Source organism: Zalophus californianus, chromosome 14 (genome assembly GCF_009762305.2).
Source record: "Zalophus californianus isolate mZalCal1 chromosome 14, mZalCal1.pri.v2, whole genome shotgun sequence".
NCBI lineage: Eukaryota > Metazoa > Chordata > Mammalia > Carnivora > Otariidae > Zalophus > Zalophus californianus.
The window spans coordinates 4,830,015-4,854,093 of NC_045608.1; the positions used below are offsets into that span (position 1 = coordinate 4,830,015).

At 49.8% G+C, this 24,079-nt stretch overlaps 1 protein-coding gene across 3 annotated transcripts in view; it reads right to left on the minus strand.

Annotated features, from left to right (window-relative positions):
* The window catches only part of LOC113913069 (transmembrane protein 132B), a 384,783-nt gene that overhangs the window by 89,093 nt on the left and 271,611 nt on the right, over positions 1-24,079 (minus strand). For all 3 annotated transcript variants that reach the window (XM_035724011.1, XM_035724012.1, XM_035724013.1), the window contains one exon: positions 9,369-9,555. In XM_035724011.1, the coding sequence (XP_035579904.1) occupies positions 9,369-9,555 (187 nt within the window). The remainder of the gene's footprint in view (positions 1-9,368; positions 9,556-24,079) is intronic.

The following is a 24,079-nucleotide window of genomic DNA, read 5'->3' on the forward strand; positions in this document are numbered from 1 at the left end:
CCCCGTACCTGAGCTGAGATTTGAATGAAAGAGTGACAGACATGTCAAGAACTGTGGGAAGAGGGTTCCAGGGGGAGGAGGAGCCCAGGCAAAGGTCCTGGGGTAGAAAGGGGTTTGGAGTGGGCAAAGCGAGGTCTGAGGGGAGCAGGAACCAGACGGGCTGCGCGTTGGACAGACCGGTGAGGAGGGAGAACCGCACAGCAGGAGGACGGAGCGGCCGTCCCAGGGCTTCGGGCGGCGAGTCTGCGGGATCGATGTGTGTTTCAGCAGAGAGCTCTGTGCGTACACAGAGACTGCAGGGCGTCGAGGGCGGAGGCAGAGGCTGAACCAGCCACCCAAGAGAGAGCTGATGGTGGGGAGGCTTGGGGTGGGAGCTGGTGGTGGGGCCTCAGAGGAGACGTTGAGTGGGGGTCCATCCCTGCCCTCCGCACACTGTACCGAGCTTGTCTGTGTGTACCCCCACCCCACCCCCGAGCTGTGGGCTCCCGGACGACAGAGACCAGCACTCAGTGTGCGTGTGTATTTGTGTGTATGTGTGCGCACACCTACGTGTGTGCATGCCTATGTATGTGGGGGGTGTGGTTATCCTTTCCCACCCAATTTCATGGGCCCCTGAATTCTAACAACAGACACCTTCGGCAGACCCCAGGTTAGGAAGCCTGCTGGATTTTATTGTGTGTACAATGGGAAGCCACTGGGTGGTTTTAAGTGGGATGAGTAGGAAGAGGCAACATGGTCTGATTTATGTTGCAAAAAACACCCATGAAATACCACGAAGCTCGGGCTGTAGAGTGTGCCCTTCGACAAACACCTACTGGGCACTCTCCATCGGATGGTGGGCTGCATGCTGCGTGACAAAGCTGGTGAACAACACGGCTGGTCTCTGCCTTCTAGGACCTCCCAGTCTCGTGGGGTGGGGTGGAGATATGGACAGATAACCCCAAATATGACTCTGCTCTGACCCAAGAGCCTGGGACTATAGAACCTTCCATGGCAAAGGGGTCTCAAATGTGATGCAGTGAAGGATCCTGAGATGGGGGGGGGTTGTCCTGGGTCATCCCAGTGGCCCAGTGTCACCACAGTGCCCTTGTAAGTGAAAGAGGGGGGCAGGAGGGTCATAGTCCAAGAAAGGGGACATGGTAATGCAAGTGGACGTCAGAGTGATATGGGGCCACAGACAAGAAATGAGGCAGCCTCTAGAAGCTGGAAACGGGCGAGGGTCCGATTTTCCCCCAGTGCCTCCAGAAGGAACACAGTCCTGCTGACACCTTGATTTTTGCCACGTAGACCCATCCCAGACTTTGGACTTCCGGAATTGTAAGATAAATCTGTGCTGTCGAAAGTCACGATGGTTGTGGTAATCTGCCTAGCAGCGACGGGAGAGGGATGCAGACGTGGAGAACAGTGCCTGGGCACCAGGAGGCCCGTGCAGCATTAGCTGTTACCGTCCAGGCCTACGGAAGCTGCGCTGCCTTCCCCCCACTCCCAGCTCTTCCCCGCCCCCTTCTCCTGCTCTGTCCACTCTAGCCATCAGCCCTCTCTGAGGTCCTCAAACACACCAAGCCTAGTTCTGCTTGCAGTCGTGCACTGCTCCCTCTGCAGGAATGCTCTTCCCCCACAGCTGTCTACAGCTGGTTCGTCCTCCTCGGTTAGGTCTCAGAGCAGACACCGGACCCTTGGAAAGATGTCTTCCTGATCGCTCTGACACGCCCACCGCCTGCCCAGTCTCTCCGTTCTGCTGCTAGTACGAGTTCTCGGCACCTGAAATAATGGAACGGACTGTCCTGGCGTGTGAGCAGCATGAGAGCTGGGGGCTCTGTGCCCGTCCATCAGCATCTCCTGGAGCACATAGGAGGCGCACAAGTATTGTCGGAAGGAAAGAAGCACACGTGCCCAGATTTCGTAAAGTCTCGGGCCGATACAGCTGAAGACAAATCTGATCATCTCTTGTTTTTTTCCATGCAGAGCCTGTGTACCCAGTTGCCTAGAAACTCACCAAATGTGTTCACTTTTTTTATTCCAATCTTGTTGAAAGATACTGTGTTTCGTCTGCATGTGCAAGCTGGGCTTTTTAGTTTTGAGAACTGTAGTTGGATAGCAGACTCCAGCCCTGCTCTCGACACCACCCCTGGAAATAAATCTCTAAGCTCAAAGCTCAGGAATTGGACAGAAAACCAAAGAGAACTGAGGGGGAGTGAAAGGGCACGGTGGAAGGGAAAAGAAAGAAAACTTACACTTTTTCATAAAGAAAAGAAACAGGCACCAAGTTAGCATTTCCCAGGCAGGGAGGGGACAGCAAAGAGACTATTTCCAAGTTTTAGATTTTAAAGATGATGCAGAGAACATCATTATTACCCTGGGTTATGACACTCCCCTTTTTTGACTGCCCTTTTTAAGATGGGATTTTTGAAGGTTTCGACCATCTGTGCTGTTCTGCTAGAAATGGAATTATCAGACACAAATCGTTTCCAAAATTTCCATCAACCCCACTTTCCCCCTCTCTATGTACCAAAAAATAATGAATCCAGCACATACTAAATAAACGTCTGTTGTATAGTAATTGACTGGATGGAGAGAAAGAAAGAAGGAAGGAAGGAAGGAAGGAAGGAAGGAAGGAAGGAAGGAAGGAAGGAAGGAAGGAAGGAAGGAAGGAAGGAAGGAAGGAAAGAAGGAAGGGACAGATGGATAGATGAACAAACAGATGAATGGATGGGTGGGTGGATGGATGGGTGGACAGATGGATGAGTGGACAGACATAAGAATGGATGGAAGGATGGATGGAAAGATGGATAGTTGGGTAAATGAATAGATGGATAGGACAGATGGATGGGTGGACAAACGGACAGATGAACAGACAGATGGATAGATGGATGGATGAAGGAAACAGATGGAAGAACAGATGGATGGATGGACAAACATATGGACAGATGGATGGGTGGATGAGTGGACAGACAGATGAATGGGTGGAATGATGGATGGAAAGATGGATAGTTGGAATAACTATCCAACTAAAGTTGGAATAGATGGATGGATGGACAAACAGATGGATAGATGAATGGACAGATGGACAGATGGATGGATGGAAAGACAGATGGATGAGTACATCACCGCTGCCCCTGTTCTTTTGCAAGCCTTCCTGCCTGGACCATTGCATCAGCCCTTGCCCTGGCTTCCAATCCTGGGGTCTCTCCCTTGTCCTATCAGACATTACCCCAAAGCTGCATATTTACCTTCATGAAGTAGAGATTGCTTCACTACCCAAAAGGTGCCAACAGTATCCAATGCTACCCAGGGTCACATAACTGTGGTAGCAAAGTTCTAAATCATAAGCCTGGGGTTGCCTCCCAGGGTAATAGTGCCCCCTCAGAAGGTGCAGTGAGACTAAATGAGATATTCCAAGGGCAGGAGTCATAGCTGACAGCCCACCCAACAGTCTCCCTTCCTCTCCACCCCGTCACAGCTAAGTTCCCAAATGCCAGATCTTCATCTCCCCACCTCTGCACCATGGATATCTCTGACTCATCAAATCAAACTCTTTCTTTCCACCAGGAGAAGAACCCACCACCCACCCTGAGATTGAACTTCTGCTTGGCCTTCACCCAAAGTCTAACAGATGTGCCTGCATGTGGCCAGAGAAAATGGCAGCCATGATGAAAAGAATGATGACTAAATCTGACCGAGTGCTGACAATGTGCCAGCCAACACTGACACCTTCCCTACAGTATCCCACTGAGTCCTCACAAAACTCTATAAGAGAGGAAACCTCATTTCTACAGTTTACAGACAAGGAAACTGAGTTCAGATAAGTAAAGTGATGTGCCCACAATAACAAAGCTAGTAAACATTAAAGTTCAAATTTCAGTCTAAACAGGTTGACCCAATAGGCTGTACTCTTGACCAAAATGTTTCTTTGCCAACTGCCTCAAAGGTGAAAATGATTGGAATTTTCCCAGTATGTACCTCACCTCGGTAAATCAAGAGGATAACAAAACTAACATGGTAGAGTGGGTCATTAATTCTACACAATGGTTGAATCAGCTTGAATCTACCTGGGGTGCTTTCCACTACATATACGACTTTATACTTGCCTGGATAGTGTAAGCATGTTCATATTTGTTGTATCTCACTTAGTCCATATGACATCACTGTGCAGTAGACAGGACCAGTGCTCTTACTTGGAAATTCACACATGAGAAACTAAACCAAAGAGAAGTTAGGTAACCCCTCTGAGGCTACATGGAGAATGAGAAGCCAGGTGGGCTCTGCCCTCAGGTCTCCTCTTCCCAGCTCCCGGGGCTGGAGGAGAAGGATGTGGAACTATCACAGGAGCCTCCTTAGCCCCAGCCCCGTGGGGGCCCCTAACTTCCAGGATGAAAGGCCGTCTATGTAAATGAAGAGGCTTGTGATCACCGTGCCTGTGGGGGCTCTGCTGTGGGATCTTCTGGAAGAGCAGAGTGCAGAGTTCTTCCCAGGAGGGCAGTGTCTTCAGGAGCCTGGAGACGTCAGAGGTAGTGGGTTGGCTGGGGATGACACTGAGGTCCAGAAAGCTCCTCAGGCAACAGCCTGGGGAGGCAACAAAAGAACAGATCATGGGAAGGGGGATGGAGAGTTCTGGGTAAACAGCCTGAGGAAGAGCAGAAAGGGGAGATTGGGGTCCTGCACAAGGCAGGTGGGGGGGGTAATAATGGCCCCTCTAGGATGTCCACATCATAATCCCCAAAATCTATGGAAATGTTACTTTTACATGGCAAGAGGGAAAGTGAAGACTCTTGAGATGGGGAGATTTTTCTGGCTAATACCCAAGTGGCCCCCATGCCATAGCAAGGGTCTTTATAAGGGACCAAGGGAGGCAGGAGGGTCGGAGAGGAGACGTAATGACAGAAGCAGAGGTCTGAGTGACACGGAGCCACGGGCCAAGGGATGCGGGCAGCCTCCAGGAGCTGGAAAAGGCAACAGATGGATTCTCCTTCCCATCCTCTGGAAGGATGCAGTTCTTCATTTTAGTCCAGTGAGACCCATTTCAGGCTCTGGCCTCCAGATTCTAAGATGATGACTTTCTGTTGCTTTAAGCCATTAAGTTTGTAGTGATTTGTTAGTGTGGCAAAAGGAGATTAACACAGCAAATGAGAGCTTCAGCCAGTGGACTTGGGCTCTGATGGTAAATGTAACCATCCATTTATTTGTTGAGCAAATACTGTATACTCGGCACCATGCAAGGTGCTGAGAAAGCCCCCAGTGGTCAGAGCAAACATGGTCCCTCCCATCCAGGAGCTTGTGATCCAGTTTCTGCTTATCAATCTATTGCTGCCCAGCTCCAAATTCACCCCGCATTACCTGTTCTATGAAAATGGATCTGAGCCCTTAATATATTTTTCCTTTGCCAAAAGGCAAGGTGTTGAGCTTTGTCAGTAGGGATGTCGGAGAGACGTTTCTGAGGGGAAGGGCTTGCCTTGGGACTCTGGTGCACTCTGTCTGCAGGCTGCCGCCATGCACGTGCTGTGACTTCTGCAGCACTGCTGGCCCCCTCAGGTCCAGCTCCCGCAGCACCCGGCAGCTCTACCCAGCAGCCACCTTGAGTGGTTTGGTGCTTCCGATGCCTCTGATGAGACACCTCTCTGTAAAGAGCAGTCTCCAGAATTCTAGCAAGTTCTGCCGGCATGCTACCTCGGCAACTTCTCCACGTTTGATGAGCTGGGACCACACCCTCTCCAACAAGGGCTGGATCTCGGGGGGGGGGGGGGGGGTTGCTGTTCCTTGAGCACTCTAGCTCAGTCCTGGGGCAGTGGATGCTCCTGATGGCTGCCATTCGGACATTCTTCAGAGTTCTCTTCAGTTCTTACCAAGCAATCCCTTGTCATTCCAGTCTCTGTTATAATTAATAACCCTTTATATTAAACTTTCTCCGGTTCAGTGCTTTCTCATGATAGGAGCCAGACTGAGACAGACATGCACAATCACATAAATAAGCATGAACTGCAGACAGTGGTATGATCTACAAGAGGCAGGTGAGCAAGAACATAAGGAGGACAGAACTAATTTTGCCTGAGTGGCCAGGAGAGGCCTCTCGAGTTGACTTTTAAGGGGAAAAGAGACCAGAAACCAGCCAAGTGGACCATTCTGGGCAGGCCCGGGACTCAGTGTGGCTGTGCTCCAAATGCACAAGATTCTGAAGAACAGGACACGCTTTGGGACAACAGAGTCGTGTTGTGCAATAAAACCAGCAAGACGACAGCATCAACCAGAGCCCGTGTGGCTTCGGATGCATTCCCTGCTGGGTTCTGGCTGCTCAGGTGACCCAGCCCTGGTTCCCGGGAACACCTCCTCCTGCTCCAGCCCCAGGTCCAGTGGACTCTTGTTCTGGCCAGGGTTCCCGACTCTTCTGTTGTGTCTGGCTTCTCATCCATTCTAATTCCTGTGTAGCTGCGTGCCTGGGCTTACATCACTCTGCTCTCACTACTAAAGCGGTTTCTGCTTCTGGGTACAAACTGATACAACAACAAGCCCATTTGTGGATGTTCTGTGCACAAGCCATGGAGCACCCTTACATCGTGCAGAAGTTGTCCAGAGTTAGTTGCCACTGAGAAGGAAGAAAGGAGGTGAAGAAGGGGGGGAGGAGAGGAAGGAGGGAAGGAATGGGGAGGGCAGGAGGAAGGGGAGGGAGGGGAGGAGGAAGGAGGGAAGGAATGGGGAGGGAAGGAGGAAAGGGAGGAGAAGGGGAAAGGAGGAGGGGGGAAGGGGAGGGAAAAGGAAGAAGCACCTAGAAGGTACCCCCTGCTAGGCACGGCACGCAGAACTCTCCCCTTGGCAGCTGTGGGTCCGGGGAGTGCGGCTGAACCAACTGATCGAAAGAGAAACTACCAACTTCGGTCCCACGGCAAACTTCACGGAATAGCTCTGGTCCCTGGGGTCACTTCAGGGCCACTCTTCACAATGATCCAAGAGATAGATGGTGACACCCAACACCACTCAACCATCCAACCCCGGCGTTCTCCTGCCAAGAGGAATTAAAGCCCAATGCGGGAAACCATCCCTAAGTAAAGATCAGCCAGAAGGGGAGCGCCAGGCGGCGTCAGTGGTCAGAGCCATGCCTCATGCACCACACACATAGACCCAGCCTCCCTGGAGCGGCAAGGCGCGGGCACGGCCCCTGAGGGGATGGAATGGCAGTGGCTGAGGGAGGGCAGCAGAGAAGCCTCCGGATGCGGCGAGCACGCCAGCACCCGTGGGACTCCACACCCTGCGCTGTGCCCAGGCGCCTGTCAGTGAGACACAGGAGCACAGACGGCCCACCAGGAAGCACCGGCCCCTGCAGAGAGACCGTCCAAGCCAACCCCTGATCTAGGACCACATTCCAAATGCCTGCTTTTCCTGCTCTGCCAGACTCTTCCTTCCTAACCCTCCCCCCGACTCCGTGCTGTCCCCACTACGAGCCCTGACCCTGGGAGGGACAGCCCACTTGGCCCGGGGCCGTGAGAGAGGATGTCACCTCTCTGAGGTGTCACAAGACAACCAGCACAGCCCTGAAGCCCAGTGACAGCCGAATGACTGTCCCCACTGCCAGGCGCTCTCTTCAGAAGGGGACTTGGAGCGGGCGAGATGCTAAAACTAAAGTGGGGCCAAGGCCACACGATGGCAGACGTGGAATGCGCCATGACAGCGTTAAAGCAGCATAGCCAATCCATAAGCACGGCCACGGCTGTGTCTGATCCAGCAGGCTGGAGTTGGTCTGCGGGGTGCTGCACTTGGCCAGCCACGGGTCTATACCCCGTCCCGGTTCCGCCTCCTTTCCTGCTCCTCCCAGAACTGGCACCTGCCCATCCGAGGAGGGCCTGACATTCTCCCTTGGAATTCCGGCCTCAGAAGCGACAGGAGGCTACAGAATCCCCAGTGAATCGGGTGCTGCACACTAAGCACAGAGCAACAGTGTAAGGACTCAGAGTAAAGACGCAAGCCAGTCTCAGCCAGATTGAGGTTGATCTGGAGGATCAGAACAGTCTCTTTCTGCCTTAAAATCCACATCCATCCATCTCTGCCCTTTAACAGGGCCATTTCCTGCTGACTGTGGCTGCACCAAACCCAAAATGCAGATTGCTGCTGATGTGGGTAAACTCCGTCAGGCTAACTTTCAAGAATTAGATGAGCCCAGTAGCTCGGATTAAAGCAAGGGGTTCATTCATTTGCTGACATTCATTCACAGCATATAGTGACCCACCGTTCTAGGTGCTGGGATCACAGATGTGGACCCAACTGACCAGAATCAATCCTACCCTCACGGATCTCACCTTGTAGGGAGGAGATGGATGGTGAGCCCTGCACCAATAACATCTACGAAAGATGAAACAGGGCGGTGGCATGCACAGCTGGGGGGGGGCAGGCAGAGAGCCAGTTCTGGCCAACGTGGCCAGGGGAGGGGGCATCTCTTAACAGTCAAGGTGAAGGGAGGAGCCAGGCATGGGGACACATGGGGAAAGTGTGTTTCAGGCATAGACAAGAGTAAGAACACAGATAGGCGAATTGCAGACTTCATTGTTAGGTGTGGGGTTTCGTTTGCAAGGATCTTAACTCTGGTATCCTACTTGAGTACGGCTGATAGAAGCACCCACAGACTTCCCTAGAATATCTGGGTGCTGACCGCTACACTTTGGTCCCAGAGAGGAAGGCCGAAGTAATGCAGAATAATTCCTGTTCCACTGAACATTTCCAGCGTGGGAAAGGTATTAGGAATGTGGTGCTCCCAGGGATTGATAATCCCTGTGGATCACCAGCACTGTCCTTTTTACATTCTGGAACCTCAAGCATAACCCTGTTCTCAGATGTGGCCCCTGAGCCTGGTCGTGAATGGAGCTTCAACCAAGCTCAGAGGAAAAATCTGGTCACCTCCAGGCCAGGAACAGAAACGGAAGTGGTTTTATGGACTCTGGGACCTTATGCAGGCCCAGCTGGTCAGTTCCCAACAAGGCTGCCTCAGTCCATCGCATTTTTCACCTTGCCCATCCACACGCTAGCTGGGAACTGCCCGGTGAAGCATGCAGAGCGCTGTCCCCACACACACCCCTGGTGCATTCCACTCAGTGCAGCACTTGGTCTTGATGTGGGCCCAGATTCAGACCATAAAGAACAGGAGCCCCCAGGAAATGTTCACCAATATCCACAAAGGAGAAGAGATTTGCTGTGGACCCCAAATCGTTTCCAAAAAGGCATTATAGAAAGCAGGTAAACAAAAAGTAATCTGAGTGTATTTCCCTTGCTTAAACATTCTCAAGTGCATAAAAAATAACAGATTATAAAACACTTCATGTTTCTTTGAACATTAAAAGCACTCCAAGAAAACCACTTGGTGACCCTCTTCTGAAGCTCAGATTTCTCACCATTACAAGAGGGACGATGCCCACAAAGGATGTCTGGCTGACGAAGATCTCAGAGACGGCCAGTTCGCTCATAGAGTCCTCCACTGGATACTCCACCTGCCAGGTGATGGGCTGGGCCCCGGCCAGGCCACTGCTGTTGTCGATCCCAAAGTCTACTTGCAAGATCTCATAGAAGGAGCCATTTGCCCTGGAAAACAAACACATGTTGAAGTGCAATTTAAAACCTGAGACTCAGTAGTCTGAGATAAATTGCCACATTCCTCCTTGCCAATGGAAAGAGTGGTTGCCAACTTCAACAGAGTACATGGCAGTGTCGACAGAGCCTAATTCATGGGCTGTCCATCAGTGACCCACAACTCCAAATGGGTGGGCAGCCCATCTGCAGGGCTCAGTGGGAAACAGACCATTCTTCCTTGAACAAGCAGGTCAGACAGCTCTCCCCACTCCCATGTGTGCCCACAGCAAGTGGCCCTGAGCCTCTTGTCTGGTGCTACCATCACTCCGTTCCTGAGGCACACCCTGGACTCTGGTTACCTCCACATTTACTTAGCTGTGTGTCTATGGACCAGTGGTTCAAACTCTGAGTTTTAGGATTTGGGGAGAACAGTGGTGACCTCACAGGCTAGTGGGACCATGATGAGACCAAGCATGGGAAGGACTCCGTAATTCCCTGGTTCACTACAAAACTATGAGCGACACATAAGATGCTACAGTGATTCCTCATTTCATGACCCTGAAATGGGATGAGATGTAAGAATCCACCAGCCTTAATTCATGGAGTGGCAGCACTGCCTATGTGTTTGGAAGAGGGGGAGAAGGTGGATGGGACACATAAACGTGAAAAAGACTAGCATCATTCTCAATATTTTTGTACACAGGGAGCATCTTGTCATTGACAGGGATGTTGTAAATTGTAGGCCGACTATTGTACCAACAGCAGAAGTCGCTGAACAGAGAGTTAAAACAGAAGCCATGCAGCACAGTGTTTGTGAAGGACTCCTGTTCTGTAGCCTTTTCCATCACCCTGATGCTAGCTTTAGCCCCAGCCAAGGAATCTGACAGCAGAGTGACCGATTCATGGTTCTGCAAGGCCTGAGTCACACCAACCAACCTATTCCTTTACTGCCTGTGGCCCTGCCTGGACCAAAATGGGCTTGGAAGCCTCTGACCTGTCTTTCAGGGTGTGGGCAGGTTCTGCAGAAGAGTTTTGAAAATGAACCTGGACTTGCTGCTTGCCCACCAGAAATCTCCTACCATGGACAGCTCCCTTCCCACCTGCGGACTTAAGAGGGTGAAAACCACACCTGGATGGTTAGAAGCATCCAAGAGGTACCAGAGGCAAGGTTCAGACGTAGTAACGGTATTGACAGAAATGACCTGCTCAATACAGAATTCCACCCAAATCAGAACCACCCTAGACTCCATGTAGAATTGGTTGTGTCCAACCCTTTTCCATGCAGCCAAGGTGTTAAGAAACTCTCTGATGTTGCTCTGTCCAATACTGTGGCCACTAGCCAGAAATAGCTATTCAAACTGAAACATAAATTTATTAAAATGACACAGCCGGGTGTCCCAGCTGAGCTTAATCTGGGTGTGGAACATGGGAGCTCTGATTCCTCAAGTCTCTACTCGCCACGGTGTTCTGCACGGGGAAGACAGCGTGTACGGCATAAAGATCCCTCGCTTCATGAGAAGGACGACAGTGGGCACACAGGAGGACCCCCCCCCCGGGGGCTCCAGTTTACCTGGGCATCTTTGGTGAGAAGGCAGAGCAAGGGGAAGCTAATGGCTGATTCTGAGTTGCCAAAGGGATTTCAGGGTCTTAGGGACTGAAGCCCTCGCTTCAGCCACCCCCATTGCTCTGCCAGCCTGGTCTCCTCTCTGGTCCACAGCAAGTCCTCACTTCTCCATCTGTTGAGTCAGGAGACACTCGGTCCTATTGGACCAGATCTTCGATTCCTCTTTGGGCTGCACCGTGCTTGGAACCATTACTTGGGAGCTGCTTTAATACCTCCTGGGTTCTCAGCATTCAGTAGACCTCAGCAAGGCAAATGCCAAGAAAGTGAGACCCCCGGCCCCCCCCCCCAGCAAGAGAAGAAAAGGAGCATAACTGTCTGTGTTCTCAGCAATTTAATCCTGCTAAATCTGCACTCTGGTCTTGGGCGTACAGAAGCAGCCGGTCTTTGGGCAGAGGGGCCAGGGTCTGTGTGAGAAGGCCAGCCCCCTTCTCCCTTCCTGGGCCCCTCCTGCCCCTCTCTGACTGTCCAGCCCATGAGCTGAATCAGCGACAGGAATCTGCCCAAGTCCAACTACAAACAGAATAATGACCAACTCTGAGTCACTTTTATAAACAAGTGTTTATTCTAAGTCATTTCCCTCAAACCGGAGGAAGGGGGTCTTTTATTTTCAGGCAGCTGGTATGCTTGCAAATAAGTCCATTTCTATGGAAATGGGTTTATAATTATTAAATTTACCTGTTCCTGATCTATCCTTGATAAGCCTTTCAAATTTAGGAAAGTGCTTCATGATCCTCTCAATTTAATAATTACCAACTGCCTTTGAGGAATCCGGATCAGCATTCTGGCCATGAGATATTCATTAGATATTTTTCCCTGGGGTGGAGAAATGTGTGTGTGCATGTGAGCATGTATGTGTGTGTGCGTGCACGTGCATATGTGTGTGTGATGTGTGTGTGTGCGTGTGCATGTATTGAGTGTGCATGTGTGTACATGTGAGCGTGCATGTGCGTGTGTGTGCACACGCGTGTGTGATGTGTGTGTGCATGTGAGCGTGCATGTGTGTGCGTGCATGTGCACGTGTGTGCGCGTATATGTGTGTGCGTGTGTGTGATGTATGTATGTGCGTGTGCGTGTATTGTGCGTGCCTGCATGTGTGTACATGTGTGTGTGCGTGTGCATGTGTTCGGAGGGGTCAGGCAGGAAACGCTGCTTGGCTGCTTCTCCCCCCGAGACTGAGCACACAGCACCCTCCCAGAAGGACTTGGTTCCCAAAGCCCTGTTTCCCACGGAAGCTTCCCCTCTAGTAAACCTGGGAGCCTCTTCCCTGGGACCCTGGGACCCCTGGGGTGGAGCTGAGGCAGCTTTTGAATGCACAGTGTAGTTGCAGCTCAGACAGGCCAGCAGGAAGGAAAAGGAGAGATGGGGGCAGAGGAGGGGTATGGGGGACCCAACCCAGCAGCTTGTCCCCAAGAGCCACATCCAGCCATTTATCAGCATATAACCCATGATGACAATAATGGCTGTTTGGGGGAGGGAGGGAAGGAGACAGGGAGAGGGGAGGAGGAAGGGAGGGAGGAATAAGAGAAGGGGGGGAGGGGGTTCAAAACTTTGAACTCTCCTCCAGCAAGTTGTGCCATTTACATCGACTATTACTCCCCAACCCCCACAAACTTCTAGATGGTTCTGCGCTGCCAGGCTGAGATGCTGAAGCTTTCCCCACACGAGCTTTTCTAGAAATGGAGTGAGAGAGGCTGACCTCTGTCAGGGTCTCTGTCTTAAGAGCCCTTCTCCGGCATTATGTTTTTAAACGACCAAAAGGCAAGGTACATACAGACCCATGATCACGTTGAGCAAATGCCCCAGTAGAGGCACGATGACATGGATCCACCATTACGGTGCCCTACAGAGTATTCTCGCCATCCAAAAAATCCTCTCTGCTCTGCCTATCCATCCCTCCTCTGCCCAATCCCTGGCAACCAATCTTTTACTGTCTCCAAAGTTTTGCCTTTTGCAGAATATCCTATCACTGGAATCCTATGGTGTGGTGTGCAGCCTCTTCTGACTGGCCTCTTTCACTTAGTAATATGTATGTGAGGTTCTTCCAGGTCTGTTTTGGCCTGACAGCTTACTCCTTTTTAGTGCCGAATAACACTCCATTGTCTGATGGACCACAGTTTATTTAATCACTCACTTGCTGAAGGACATCTTGGTGGACATAAGCTTTCAACTCCTTTGAGCAAAATACCAAGGAACATGACTGCTGGATGGTATGAACCTAATTCTTCAAAGGCCAAAGCCTATTATAACACTACAGTCACTGTGGTCCCTAGTACATTCATTTATGCAGGGACATTTATTAAGCACATATTATGTGTGAGGCACTGAGAATTCATTGGTAGCCCTGTCTTGCTAATCAGGTAAATATTAGGTAAGTCCTGGTCATGAAAGATGCTATCCTAAAAATTAAATAGAATTAAATTTCTTTTTAAAAGCCTAAATATTTTCAATTAAAAATTTTTAAATACAATTTTAAAATAGTCCATTTTTATTTTAAACTAGAATATATATTACAACAGAAGACAATGAAAGGTGTTCAGGGCCTGCCCCTGTAAGGAACTGACATTTGAGCTGAGACCCAAACGACGAATAGAAGCCAAACAGATCTTCAGCAAATGTTTGTTGAATAAATGAGTAAATCTATTTTAAGCTTTTAAAAAAATCATGGGAAAAGTTTATCCCAAACCATTCAGCATGAACACAAGGTGCTAAATGCAAAAGAACCATTCAGTCTTTGTTCAAATACCACCTGCTCAGTAAAGCCTCTTCTGACCACACCATCTAAAGCTCCATCCCCCGTGCCTACAGTTCTGACCCCATTAGCCAGCTCTATGTCTTCTATAGCTTTTATATTTTCGCATACTAAGTGATCTAAGTGACTAGTTGACTGATTGGTTATGTTGATTCCTTCTCTCTCTCTCTCTCTCTCTCTCTCTCTCTCTCTTGCACACGCACACATACACACTCCTATGAATGTGGGATCTTTGCCTGCTTTGCTCATTATTGTGTCCCCAGCACTTAGAACCCTGCCTGGGACATTACTCATTCAGTACCAGCGAATATCCAACAACAGTTGGAACGAGATCTCAGAGGAACATGTGCTTAGTGAACCCCGAGACCAGATGTTAGGAGAAGACAGATTGGCAAGTCAGGGAAGGCTTCCTGGAGGAGGCTGGACTCAGGCTGATCTTTGAACAACAGGTTAATTAGACGAGCAACTGCTACAGCCCCACTGCTTGGGGTTGCTCATCACACCCTTTTCCCTCCGGCCATGCTTCCTACTCCCTGACGGCCCCCACATCAATCCTCCCAGGGAGGAAAGAAGCAATCGCTGCTCCTCAGTCCCATCAACAGGGCAGAGGCTCTGTAGTCCATCTCTCTGCCTGTCATGCAGCTCTTTTCATCATGATCTAATGGCCAGCTCTCAGAATCTGGCATGAATAAATCATCTCCTTCTGCAATTCCAAAAAATCCAGGCACTATCTCCTCATTTCTGTTTCGTCAAAGGCAGCACTGCCTGAGCTTGCTGTGGGAAGAACGTTTCAGGTTGATGAGTCGGGCAGCGGTTGGCAGTTGAAGGTCTAAAAATATTTAACAGCCATGAGTCTCGAGCAGGGACTTACAATCTTTCGGACTCAAAACATTCTCTCCTCATTGGTTTCATTTCCTGACTTCCCATCATCAAATTTTTATATAGAACTTGGAAAAAAATTCTGAGACGATGTTCAAATGGGAATAGTCCAAGAGTTGAGGTCCCTTTATTACTTTTCTGGTTGACTAGGAAAAGCTCAGTAGAAAGCCCAGAGGTTACGGCGTGGTCCACTGGGCTGCACGTGGCCAGAGCCATACTTCATTAACTGCCCCCACTACCGTGTTTTTAGAAAATTTGAACTAGCTGTCAATATTTTTAAATGCAGAGAATGCACACATACACTCCCCCCAAAGAAATGGGATTTCTGGCTTCTTCGGGAAAATGGGGAGACCAAGCACTACCACCCCACGTCCCCATGTGGCAACACTCAGCCACAGAATGCTGTCCCCACCGACGGGGCTGAAACTCTCCAACAGACCACGTTATTCATTTACGGTATCCCTCAGGTCCCTGTAGATATTTGTGATCTCTGAGAAAACACGTTTTGTTTTTGACCTTCTAGTAAACACCTGATGAGCTGTGTTTCCCGCTCACCCACGATTCCCCCTCCTCCTGGGAACGTGTCTCCCCCCCGCCCGCCTGCCGTGGTATTATCCTGACACCCAGCCCCTAGCCATGGCTCTGGACTCAGCAGTGAAATCTGACCTCAACTGGGTGAGGAGCGCTTCCTAGGAATGTGAAATCCTTCTAGAAAATTCCCAACTTGGCACAGAAAAAGTTCACAGTGTCCACAAACAAGTTGTACACAAATGTTCACTGTAGCATTCTCCAGAATAGCCGAAACGTGAAAACAATCCAACTGTCCAATGGGAGCTGATGGCCAGGGGGTACGAAGCTTCTTTGGGGGCTGAAGAAAATGTTCTGAAATTAGGTAGTGGGGAGGATTCCACAATTTTATGAATCTACTAAAAAACCACTGGATTGTATACTTTTAAAGTATGCATTTTATAGTATGTTAAATATATCCTAATTTTCTTAAGTAAAAAAAAGGAAAAAATCAAGTTGTGAGAGGATCTGTACGGCCTAGTACTTTGTATAAAAATGGTAAGCACGTGGGCAACCATTCTCTACATAGTTTGTTTTAAAAACCATAAAAACGTGCACGGTGAGGATAACGCCCACCTCAGAGAAGAGAGAGAATGAAACCAGCAGGAGGCACGTTAAGACTCCGATTAGATATGTAATATTTAGTGCTTTTAAAATGTGATGAAAATAAAGCTAGGTAGTAAGAGAAAAAGAAGCTGGGGGTGGGACAATGAGGGTGTGTTATAGTGTTGTCCCTATGTCTAATCTGAATTGTCTAATCGAGGAACATTTTATTTAAAAATAAATATTTGTTTAAAAATAGAAAGCTGCCATCCTCAACTCTCTCTCTCAATCTCTCCCTCTCTCTCTCATTTGGTTTCTTCTCCTTTTGTTTGACTCTCAAATCCACATTCCTGCTGGCAGCCAGCCAGGACACTCTCCATCTGCCTCCTAAATCAGCTCGTGAGAAGGTGGCCCACCTGTGGCCCCACTTCCCAACCCCAGGAAAAGGAAACTATATAATCTCCTTTTTCTCTTTTTAAATATTTTAAAGTCCCTCGCAGGCCAGTATGAGGGAGCCAAGGTTTGCTTACCAGCATTTTCCCAGAGCTGGAAGCAATGAATCCCGGGAACGAGGGAACACTCAGGCACCCCCACTTTCTCAGCCACCAAACCCAGGACTACTTCTCCCACCAACATTCACCCTCACTGCCAGCTTATTTGATTTCATCAGCAGCACCACGACAACCCCGAAGACAGCTAAGACAATTGCCACAATTACTTTCTTTCTTCCCTCTGCCTCTATCTTGCTGACAACAGCCCCCAAACCCTTTCAGGAAATGCCGACCCAGAAACCATCTCTCACACCGACTTCCGAGATACAACTTTTCCAAGTCAGCCCCTCTGTTCCCTCCTATTGCCAACCTTGAGGGAAACTCTTGTTATAGAAAATGACGCATGGAATCCACTGCCATCAGGTCCCCCTAAAGAGGAGAGGCAAAGCCACGCTGACTGGCGTGAGAGAAAGCACCAGGGGGCTCTGGCCTGTGCACGGGGCCTGGCTTTGGGTCATGTTAGCTCTCCTCTGTGTTCCCAAGATGTTCTCAGCTGCACCAAAATATGGAGTTGGGAATCATAATGCTAATTTATCATCATTATTTTTTTTTTTAAGTAGGCTCCAAGCCCAGCATGGAGCCCAACGTGGGGCCCGAACCCACGACCCTGAGATCAGGACCTGAGCCGAAATCAAGAGTTGGATGCTTAACCGACTGAGCCACCCAGGGGCCCCCCATATTATTAGACGTTATTTACTAAAAATTAACATTATTAATAAACATGTTAATTTTTGAATAAATAATACATTCCTGGGATTCCAAACTCTGAAAATACAAAGAAGGCAACAGTGAAACATCCTCCTTCCACTGCTGCCCTCCAGACCCCCAGCCCCTCTCCCCCCTGCCAACCAGTCATTGTTTGTTTTCTTACCGGCCCCCCAGAGACGGCTGTGGGTCTGCGAGCATGAACCGGTGCGAGGCTCTGCCTCGCTCTTACACACATGGTGCACACTCAACCCTCCGTTCTGCCTCTAGAGCGCTGCTCTCTGACCCAAAGGGAAGCGAGAGATCTGGCATTTCTCCTCCCTGACAACGGAAGCCCCACCAGGAAGTGAGGCCAGAACCGGTCACCATCCGGCCACCATCCGGCCATGGGGACCAGCCAGCAAGGGCAATCCGCCTGCACGCCCAGAAGGGATGCAGTGGGCCGTATTCCTGGTGCCAGCACAGGGAAAACCCGGCTGAAGCACACCACACAGCGGGACGGGTGGAGAGCCTCCTGGACTGGCCACGGTCTGCCTCCAGAGTCCATGCACGAGACGCTGAGTATAATGAGTCGGTTCTCTGTGCCTGCACATTACTGAGAGATAACAATGTCCCCAGCTCTATGCCAGGCCCAGTTACGCTTACAGTGGGGAAGTGAAGAGCAGAATCACACTCAGAAAATCTAGTTACAAAAAAAAAAAAAGAAAGAAAGAAAGAAATAATAAAGAAAATCTAGTTACTTTTCAAAGAGTCTGCTTCTGAGTGGAAACCTTCCTCCTGCCGTGTGGCCCAGGATTATTGTGCACCTGTACTGGGAAGGGCCTCATTAAGTGGGGATTCTTGCTTGCCTAACGGGCGGGTTGGCTCCTCCAAGTGAGAGCAGCTACTAATGAGGCCAGGGTCCCGGGGTCATGCCCTATACACGCTGGTTAGCTGGGTTCTTCCAGGTGGCCGTGAAGGGCATCTACAAATCGGGTACCCTGCAGGCCACCTTGGTCACCAGGGGCCAGCTGGCAGCTGAAATCAGCGCCAATTTATTCCTGGTCCTGGTGTTTTCCCTGCTGAGAAAGAGGAGCAACATCCTGCACAAAGGATTATGCCTGGCTCTCCGTTACAGGGACCACAACAATGAGCTGACCAGGGCTGTGTTTGTGGTGACCTAGCAAAGATCAGGCCGGAGCTGGGCCGATCAGAGGAATGCTCACATTCACCAAGAGCAGTATTTAAAGGCCACAGACATCTGACTGTAAGCGCCAGGGGAATTCACTGCTCACAGACCAAGGGGTGGGGTTTTAAGGTATAAGAATCATGAAGTTTTACCTACAGCTTGGACTTTTCTCCCAAATTCGAGACTATTTCATCCAACTGCCTATTGGACAGCTCCAGTCGTGTGTCCAACAGACATCTCAGACTTGATGCCAAACTCCTGCCCCTCACCACCCCCACCTTCCCACCGTGTGCGCTCCCCCCTTCCACCCTCCCTGTCGCTCAGACCGACACCTCGTTCATCCTGAGCTCCTCTTTCCTCGGTAGCCCACATCCAGTCTGTCCGGAAAGCCCGCCAGTTCTAGATGGGACACAAACATCTTTAATGCCTTCACCCTCCCGGGTCCACTCCTTCCACATGGTCCCACCACCATACTGCCCAACGCAGCGGCCAGGGCTCTTCCGTCCAAACAGAAGTCAGCTATTTTCACTCTCCCAGTCAAAATCCTCCAGGAATGCTCATCTCGTTCCCATAAAAGCGCAGGTCCTTACAAAGATCCATAAGGCCCTACGCAGCCCGGAACTCTCGCCCCAGTACCTGCTACCTCCCTGACACTCTGCTGTCCCCTTGCTCACTCTGCTCGAGCCACAATGGCCCCTGCTACACCAGGCACGAGACTGCAGCGACTCCCCCTTCTCCCTGGGCCACTCCAACCCGTGACAGCTGGACGGCACACCCCTCACCTTCAGGACCTGCCTTAAATGTCATCTCCCGAGAGAGGTCCTCTTTGGTGGCCCCGCAGAAAGACCCATCTCCCACACTGGCAATCCCTAGCACCCTACCCTGTTTTTGCTGCATAGCACTTAACACCACAAACTTACTGTATTTTATTTACTAGCCTTGTCTATAGGCTGTTTCGGTCTCCTAGACTGTAAACTCTGTGGGGGCAGGGATTTTTCTTTATGTTCCCTGCAATACCTCCAAGACCTAGAACAGCACCTGGCCCATAGGAGGCCCTCTATAAATATGTCATGAATGAACGAATGAATGAGCTGTGAACCTCAGAGTTCATGCTTCAACACCGTATTTCTATGGCATCCTCAGAGGGTACATGTATGAGCACACGTGTGTGTACATTATGGTCCTTGTGCATGAGGTCACTCCTGTCCATCCCTGGCTAGGCCTATCCACCCATTTCCCACTCCCCTTCTCAACGTGGATGTTCATCTATGGCGTCTTCTTTGTCCTCCATAACAGCATGGAGAAAGGCAGGACTGTCTGAGAGTCAACTTCCCTGCAAGGGGACTTCCATCAGTCTCTAAGTCATAAAATGGGAAATTCCTACAATGCTCTTCCCTGTTTCCAAGTGTCTGCTTCTTTAGGTCATTCTCGGCATCCTTTAGACAGCTGTTTCTGCGTTATCTCCAGTCCATAACTGTCCACTGTAAGAATATTAACACGACAGTGACTCCTAAGCCATCACTGGGCTGGGACTCATCGATGCTAATTTTTCTCATTGTGGTAAGAACACTTTTTTAAAAGATTTATGTATTTATTTTTGAGATGGTGAGAATGAGAGAGGGAGAAAGAGTACATGAGAGGGGGGAGGGTTAGAGGGAGAAGCAGGCCCCTCGCCGAGCAGGGAGCCCGACGTGGGACTCGATCCCGGGACTCCAGGATCATGACCTGAGCCGAAGGCAGTTGCTTAACCAACTGAGCCACCCAGGCGTATTTGTGGTAAGAACATTTAACATGAGATCTACCTCTAGCAAATTTCAAGTGCACAATACAGTATTGTTAACTCCAAGCTCGGTGTTGTAGAGTAGACCTCTAGAATATATTCATCTTGTATCCAGTGCTAATGTTTCGAAGGCAGGCACTGTTACAATGGGCTCAATAATAAGTAAGGAAGGAGTACGAGAACCATTTTTCCAAGGAGTATCACAAATGATAAAGATTATCAGCTTTCTCCAAGAAAGTAAAATATTTACCCTTGATTCAGACATTCCCAAAGTTCATGGCACCTCCAAATCACCAGGAATGATTTCAACACCACAAGAGGAAACAAAAAAAATTAAAGACAAGGGAGACAGACAAACAGACATACAGACACCCTAGGGTATTAAAAAAAAAACAAAACAAAAAAACAAAAAACAGAGTCTCTAACCTCATTAACCCTGAAATTGAGTAGAGTTAAAAGAAGTCCACAAATACATTGACATTCTGAACACCACTTGGGTCAAAAATCAGATTAGACTTCTTGCAACCTTCAATTTACCTGGCGGCTTTTCAATAAATGTCAGCTGGGCAGAAATTCAATGGAAGTGATTTGCAGGCTCCTGTAATCCCGAAGTGTGTAAATTTCCCTAAATGAGGAGCTCTCCTTCAGGAACCAGGAATTCTCCCGTCACCAATTAATTAAAATCTAATGATCCCATGCCATCCCTTACTTGGCCCATTGTATTAATGACAACAGCTTCCAAACCCTTCCTACATACCAATTACTCTACAGTAATTACGTCTCAGTCTTAAGTCAACCACAGTTAGGAAGGATTATGTGCATGTAACTTCTCTGACTTCTCCCTTTGCTGAATACACCCCTGAAATTCTTTACGTGGAACTAGACTATACCTGTCCTGCCATACTTTGATGAAGAGACTGATGTGGTCCAGAGGAGCAAGTATGAACCAGAATCAGGCACGCAATAACAGGGAACAGCGGTAAAAAGCTGGACTTGTTTGCCCCACAAGGCGGTTCGTCTACCCGTTACAGGATGCACACATAAGATGGTTCAGGACAGAGAAACGCCTCCCTGTCCAGGTGCTGGAGGAGCGAACACGGGGTTCACATGTACCGGCACTTTGAACCTGCCCAGCGCTCACCCCACATCAATCTCAACCTCACAAACGGGTCCACTGTGCATGTTCTCAAGGAATGAAAATGATTCCAGATAATGATGATATCCGAAGTGAGTGAGCACCAGGTCAGACCCTTGGAGGAAAGCGACCATTAATTGGCCTAAAACAATAGAAGGAAAGGTGACATCTGTTCTGGCGGCTGAGCCATGCTGCACTAATGAGGGGCTCAGCGGCTGTGTAGTGGCTGTTCAGTTAGCTGACCTGTGGCACCATGAGAATGGCCCCCAGTGCACCCAGCACCACTGGGGAGGGAGGGCTCGAGCATCCTGAGAGACCGAGCACAGGTGGGGACTTGGGCCTGACATGTGAGCAAAGAGAAATCCTTACTGCAGCTCTGAACCTTCAAGGTCAGTGCCTGCAAAGCCAGTTTCTTTGAAAACTCCATTCCGTCTTAAGGGAACCATTTGTCTGCTTCCTCTGATGCAGCCTGGCTGATTCACCCTCGTGAGAGAGGCTAGGAGTCTGGGACCACACTTTCTGAACAGAGAAGGAGAGCACGTTACTGGAAATATGTGAGCTTCTAATGGGAACCAAACATTTAAAGTTGGAACTGTCCCAGAATGTCACGGTCAGCATGCCTAGGAAGACATAAAAAGAAGCCGTTGTCTATACCCAGTCCCTAACTCTGCCAGAGTTTCACAAACTTACACTCTCTCCCTGGGTCTCTAAGGTCTGGACTATAACTCATTCGTTCAAACGTTCGATTAAATGTATTTGAGCATCTGTGCATGCCAAGCTCTGTTCTCGGCACTGGGGCTCAGGGGTGGACAAGGCAGGGGAGGTTCGTGCTCTCCTGGAGTTGATATTCTCATGGAGGGAAACAATTAACAAGCTAGTAAGAAAACAAATGAGGCAAGTATTAAATAATGAGAGTAGCTGTCATTAATGACCTTGCCTAAATATTTCCAGCTCCCCGTTTTCTGGACACAGGAGAGGACTGCATTTCTGGCTCACATGACACTGGGTGGAGCCAAGTAACCGACTGTGACCAGCACATTTTGTGTGTCCTTTCCACACAAGAGCACAAGTCTCTGCTGCCCGCTGCCTCCGCCACCAGCAGCTTGAGAGACTGACGCTCAGATTCCCCCGGCCGAACTTCAGCGGGAAAATGGTTTGAATGAGAAACAAACCTCTGTTTTTTAAACCACCGAGACTGGGGGTGGTGTGTCTTCACAGCATCAGCTAGCCCGTCCTGACTGAGGCAGAGGTGAGGACAAAATGCAGTAAAGTGGTGGGGCTGGGGTCCGTCAGGTAGAGCCAGGAAAGGAGCCCTCTCTGAGAAGAGGTATCTGGGAGCTGGGATTTCAGTGGAGGAGGAGGATCAGTATTCCAGACAAGGGGAACAGCAAGGGCAGAGGCTCTGAGGTGGTAAAACGCTTGCTACGGTTAGGCGCACATGTCCTACACACGTGCACTTATGCACACACTCACGTGCACCCCTGCAAAGGCATATGAACTCACACACACACACACACACACACACACACACACACACACACACAGGCACAAACTCACGGCCAGAGTGATGAGCAGGAGGCAGAGGGGGACTGGGTGGCAGCCCTGGGGTCCACCTGCAGACACTTCCACGGGCCAGGCTCCATCCTGGAGAGACAGTCATCAGTGATGCAGGCCCTTTGCACAAAACCTCAACATGCCAGCAAGGGGCAGAGCTCTCCAGAGACTGGCTGCAATGTGGACCCCCCACTCACCCCTGGCTATAGAGACCTAACCCCATCCGGTTCCCTATTAGCATAAATTAAAAGAAAAAAGTCCCAACCGCTGAGACAAGCAGAGAAATAAGAGGTCACAGTCCCACAGCCTGGTTAACCTTCCCTGCAAGCCCAGGCCCCGAGCCTGGGTGCTCTCTAGCAGCGCCCCTCTGTGGAGCAGGGGACTTTACCATGGCCCTCTTGTACAGGCAATGTCACTGCCAAGTGACACATGAGAGGACTTCAGCAACGTGGGGTCACTTGCTCGCAGGGTCACACTGAGAAAGTTGTAGAGATCTGGCTCCAAGGTCATGACTAGAAAATGCCTTTTATGAAAAGAGCAGAGAACTAATCAATTATAGTGTTCACACCCTAAAGAGTCCTCGCTCCTACACGGAGAAGGGTCTTTATGAGCACAGAAAGAAACAGGGGTCAAGGGCACTGAACACTTGCACTCTGTGTGGAAGGGATTCTGAGCTGGCAGAATGAAGCTCTCCACATGTAAAGAGCACCTGTCTGAGGAAGGAAACAAAAGAGGACAGGAAAGGGCTGACGGGGGCAGGGAGCAAGGGAGATGGGACGTGGGGTGGTCCTGGACCCAGCCAGAGCCCCCAGTTTGCCCCTGGACGGCCCAGTGCTAGAGCCAAAGCATTCCCTCGGATAGTCGGTGAAGCTGATTTAAGCTTCATTCTGCTTGCAACTAAAACACTGATGTAATATGACAGCATTAAAGTCTCTCATGAAGTGGAGATGCGGTGTTTTATGACCCATAGTGGCATGATTTTACCTGCCTCATCATTTCAACTGTGGTGACTTTCACTGGCATTTAAGCATCTTTCAATTGATAGATGGGGAGAGACCAGTAGAGCCATAAATCAGTATTGACTGCCAGAGACACCTCTCTCCTTAACACCTAGTACTTTCTTCCGTGGGCAGCCCGATGTTTCCAGAAGAAAAGACCCAATGCCAGTGTGAACTCTCCCTAAAATGCCTAAGTGACAACCACTTACCATGACCCATCTCCCAACCCCATGCAACAAGCCCGTCTTGAAAAATCCAGGGAGACCATTTTCCCATTTTTTCT